The sequence below is a fragment of the Curcuma longa genome, unplaced genomic scaffold, assembly GCF_044706935.1.
Source record: "Curcuma longa cultivar G26 ecotype Majalengka, Jawa Barat unplaced genomic scaffold, ITB_CL_G26_1.1 contig_25492, whole genome shotgun sequence".
Classification (NCBI taxonomy): domain Eukaryota; kingdom Viridiplantae; phylum Streptophyta; class Magnoliopsida; order Zingiberales; family Zingiberaceae; genus Curcuma; species Curcuma longa.
In genome coordinates this window covers 1-5,421 of record NW_027432787.1, presented here as the reverse complement: position 1 = coordinate 5,421, position 5,421 = coordinate 1, and the positions used below count along the sequence as shown (strand labels likewise).

The 5,421-nt window shown below is 34.2% G+C and overlaps 1 protein-coding gene across 1 annotated transcript; it reads right to left on the bottom strand.

Moving 5' to 3' along the window:
• Nucleotides 1-1,898: 1,898 nt before the first annotated feature.
• On the bottom strand, nucleotides 1,899-4,281 carry LOC141818618 (uncharacterized; the record flags this gene model as incomplete). Its single annotated transcript, XM_074706077.1, has 4 exons — nucleotides 1,899-2,367; nucleotides 2,988-3,152; nucleotides 4,075-4,123; nucleotides 4,244-4,281. Coding segments are annotated over 4 exons (449 nt in total), but the record flags the coding sequence as incomplete, so codon positions are not given.
• Between the last annotated feature and the right edge of the window lie 1,140 nt (nucleotides 4,282-5,421).

Genomic DNA, 5,421 nt, shown 5'->3' with positions numbered 1-5,421 from the left:
ATCTTGGGCTCATCAGCTTGCCTCGTCTCGTCAAATAATTTAAAAAACTTAAATTATAATTTTATCAATTCATTTTAAAATAAGTTCAGGTGGACCGACCCGCATGGATTGACCCATGCATGGAGGGTTTGGATTGGCTTGCGAGTTGAGAATTTTTTTTTTAATTTAAAATTAAAGTAAAAAAATTCAATGGACTAGTAGGTTTGATCTGTCTAAACTGCAATCTAAATTTAAAAATTTCAACTTGACCCATTTAAACTGTAATTCAAATTTAAAATTTTTAATATTTTCTATATTTTTTTTATTTTTGACAGACTTGTGGATTGGCATCCCTAACTCGCAATCCACCTTAAATTAAATTGAATTGAAAATTTCTCAACCCAATCCACTCCGCCCTGTCATATGATGAATTTCTACAAGTTGACCCACTCCGCTATGGGTTGGTCCACTCACCCTGAGTTGACTCATTTGGCATTTCTAATTACCAATGATTTACATTTTAAAAAAAATTTATATAAAATATAAAAAATCTAAATTTTATATGATAATATTAGTAGTATGAATTAACCAAACATAAATTTAGAACAAACGCAAAAAAAAAAAAAAAAAAGTAAAACATCTAATTTTTAAGATTATACTCTTTTCTAAAAAAAAACAAATCGAGAGGAATACATAGTTGATACATGAATCTATTTATTATATGTACTAACAATGTGCATGAATACTTAGTTTATCTCATAGTAAGAGTACACATTTCACTCAAGCACTTTAGGTGTATCTTGTGTATTAAACATATAAATGAGAATGAAATATTAGAATAATATTTAAGTTCATAAATATTTATTATGATACATTATATGGATAAATAATTGGAATCGTACTCTTTACAAACAAATGATCACTCAAAGCACGGGCTTTGATTCCATTAGGAACTAGACATATGAAATCTTTTAATAATTTTAATGCGCCAAGTGATTGAGCGTGGCAAATCAAATATTCATGATTTGAATTTAAAAAGTAACCTATTCGACTCCAATAAAAATTTCACATCCATCACCAAGATAAATCAAGAAACGTGAACAATGCATCGCTCCACAATCAACATTCCAAAATTATCTTCTTATTGAAAAAATTAATTCACAATGCATTATAGTTAGAAATCGATTTATGAATATTTACCACTGCACCATAACTCCAAGGACAACGTGGCAAGTCAAAACTCATATGGATGGTACTACAATTACTTGTACCCTAGTGATTTAATCAATTTCTGAAAAATATACCACCACACAATTTTTTATATTTTATTTTTGTAATCATCCAATGCTTATTCTAAACTCAATCCAATTTCCTATAGTTTAATGCTGGATTCCAAAGAGGAAAAAATACATATAGAAGTAGATACTCTTTTGATAGACAACACAACAATTATGTACTGCCACCAGAGAAAGAACGATAATTCCCTCATTTTAGTCAGATTAACTATATTTAGTAGTTCTAAATGAGATTAAATTAGGACATCGCAGATACACTAATGACATCGATAAGGTATATAACAAATAATCCCCCTTTTTTTGTAACAAAAAAGTTAAGTCCACTAGACAGTTTCTTGGTGCAGGGCATTTGGGGTACCAGACTTTCTAAAACTTGAACCAACAAGTTCAAGTGTTAAAATGGCTTTTTTTTTTTAAATAATCATCCAGATGTTCCAATTTCATCTAATTAATTATGAAAATAAATAAATTCATAGCATAATTTATATATACTCACAAGTTGATCTTTAAACTATTCATCCCATCCCATTGGAGATTCAAATTCTGATCCTCTTATTGTTCTTCTATGTGTTTTACTACTGCACGGTACCCTGAAGGCATTATAATGGCCAACATCATTTTCTACTGTCCGAAAGGAATATGTATAACCTTTAGTTCCAAAAAGAAAACTATTAATCCACATAAATATTAAATCTAACAATAAAATAGTTAGTCATTTTAAAAAAAAATGGAATGGTAGGAATCAAACCTAATAGTCAGCCACTAACAACTAGCAATGAAACATAATATATACCTTCAACAAATTGCTTTTTGATAATGTGGTCATCTTGCAATGGCTGGTCCCTTCAGAGATCTTGAAAGATGATATCGCCAAGGGAACTGCAAAATCCATTCAATCAATTAGCATTAGTAGGGCTTTCTTCCTCCTCTCCGGTCGCATAAAAATCTTTGATCATTAATATCTCGCCGCATAATTTTTTTGGCACTTGCTCCAAATCCTTCCCCTCTTGCCATGCTTGCCCCACCACCACTCCTGGACCAGCATGGCGTAGATAAATAACCAAATGATCATTGAATGGCCATGGATGCTCAACTGAGAAACATTGTGAAGGGAAGAGAAATAAGTTTATCGAGAATTTCTAGTTCAAATTGCAAATTAGAAGAAAAAAGAAAGGCAAACTTCATTCATGTGATAGCATATAGCGAGCAAGTATGCGATGCATAGAAAAGAAAAAGGGAGATAGAGAAAAGTAGTATAAACTAATGGAACAGAAAGGGAAAAAAATCCATTAACTTCCGCCTACCATCCATCTTTGTTTATTCTGCCAGGGTGGAGAAAAATAGTATAAACTAATGGAACAGAAAAGTCATGTTGTCTTGCTTCCATTCACTTCCAGCTGCCATGTTTATTCTAACAGAAACTGTTGTTTTAATTACTAAAGGTTCAAATGTTTTCTCCTTTCACTTTTATTTGAACCGAAACAGAATGTAAAAAATCCGGACAAGATTAAATTGATGCATCCAGTGACAATTTTATCTCTTTTTTTCTTTCCTTTCTTCATTCCTAATTTTGTCTAAGTAAATAAAGAATTCTACATTTTCTTTTCCTTTTTCTTTCCTTTCATTCCAAAAAAGGAAGCACGATAATTTAGATCTCAGAGACAGTTACAGAATGCCCCATGAGTTGTGTGCTGGACAAGCTTATCAGTTTACCTGGTTTAGGGAAGTGAGGAGGGATTATCAAGGGATCCAAAAGCCCATCTCCAAAGTCGTAGGCTATGTCACATGGCTGTTCTGTTGACATCACTTCCATGACTCCTCTCACTTTGAAGTACAGAGGAGCACGAAATTTCTTCAACCCAAACGAGAAAAGTGCCCCTGAAGTGCAAAAACACAGATGGGTTATTGTATATAACAAAGCAACTTTGTCCGAGTACCAGACTAAGTAGTTTTAAACCTATTAATTTTCCCAAATTACCAATTAGCTTTTCTATCAATTAATTCTATGCATGGACAGCAGAGGTGGGCCAAGCCGATCCGGCTCAAAAACTCAGATTATTTTAGTATTGGTTCAGATCATGAGTCGGTGTATTTGGATCTTCCAATGAATATGACCCAGCCAAAATTTAACTCTATAAATACATAATTTACTGAAATTTTAATTCCATGCATAATAAATCACTCATTATCCATTTCCTAAAGGAGTAATTTACTTCATGAACTTTGTATATACTAATAAATTGAACAACATTAATAAATAATAGTGATGGAAAAAAAATCAAAAAAAATTAAGCATTGTTTATATTATGTTTATATTTTACAGGTTTGAACCTATAATTATATTGCATTATGTAGGTCTTCTTATATATATTATTTTGGATTTTAAACTTGTAATATTAAAATTTAACTTTGGTTGCAATAGCATATCTTTATATGGGCATTAGTGCTTTGATGGTGAACTAAAAATCAAGAACCAATCAAACATGATCTGACCCGACTCAGGTTAGGTTGAACCTACCAAACGGACGGTTTGTATATGGTTTCGGATTAATTTTCCTTGATCCTAAAAACTTAGGTTGGATTAATTTTAGGTCAAACCGATCAAACCCGAGCCACGTTCACTCCTAATGGATATCTCAAAAAACAATAGAATTTAAGGACGGTGACAAACAATTTAACTGCAGTATGCGTTAAAAAACATTGAACTAAAATAGTTCAGACATATTGCTTGTAGCTCTTCAGCTAAAATTATTCATGAAAAATGGAAAGTATTGGAACATATCCAATATCAATAATTCACCTGTAACAATTCGTCCATATGTATGCCCGTCCTTGCCAAGGAAGATAGCCTGCACTGGGTCAATATATTAAAGGCATAAAAATCAGAATATAACAACAAAAAACAGAAATCATACGAGTATTAAATAACATTGAAATTTTATGTTAATATATAATGCAGAATTAGAGACCTTTTTGAAGTCATTAAACCATCCAACAGGCATGCCTCCTGCTTAACATTAACAAAAAAGTCAAAACAGTAGAAGCATAAAACACAGTAAAAGTTCTAGTTCAGTTGCAGGACTTGCACATCAAAAAAATGTGAAATGAAATGTTTTGAGTTCATAGAAAGCCAAGATTAAAAAAAGTGGAGCAATTGCAGATTCTATCTCAAACAAGAGAAACTAGAAAAGAAAAAAAAATGTCATTTTTTTCATTTTGCATTCCAGATGAACAAACAACTGCAAAGTGAAGACTTCAAGAAAACAAACCAATGTGGATAATGTTGAAGATCGGGAGATGGCTAGAGAGGGGGAGTGAATAGCCTCTCTTTGGAGCACGATTTTCTCCTACAAGAAATGTAGTACGCAGCGGAAAATAGGAGAAAATAACTAATAAAACGAAAACGATGCAAACACGAGGATATACGAGGTTCGGCAGAACTTGCCCCATCCTCGTCGTGCCCGTAAGGTGGACGATCTCTTGAACTCCCGTAGATCAAACCCCGGATGAATCCGGCTAGATGAATCTTCTCGGTGGAGTGACCTCTCCACAGTCAATCTCAAAGATATTTGTTAAGTACAGAGATTATAGAGAAGATTGAGGCCAACAAAATAATCAACTTACAGCACAGCCTCAACACACAAAACCTCAAGCAGAAACTTCCCGAGAGCAAGGCACCAGCTCCTTGCACCACCTCAGGCAGAGAGCTTCAAAGAAGAGCAATGATCGCAAGCAAGCATAGAACACACAGCAAGCACAAGCACACACAGCCTCGTTTGTTCTTAGTTCTCTCTTCTCCTTCATCTCTTCTTTTAGTCTCCTCATTTCTGCTCGTTCAACGGTCGCCTGAGTCCACTGCACACTGAGCCTTGCTGAGCCATCTGAGCTCTCCAGCACCACACTGAGGTCTCTCCTCTGTGCTGGACCACGCTCCTCTCAGCACACTGATCATCCTCCTGTGCAGCTCAGAGTCTCCTGCTGTGTCTTTTACCTGAAAATCAAAGGTCGACAAACTGCCATGATAGAAAGCTAACCCTTGACTCTTCCTGTTCTTCATTCGAGTTCAAACTCCATCTGCAAACCTCAGAGATGGATTAGCAAAGCAATATCAGAAGCAACAGAAATCAGAAATGAGCAGAGCAGAAGT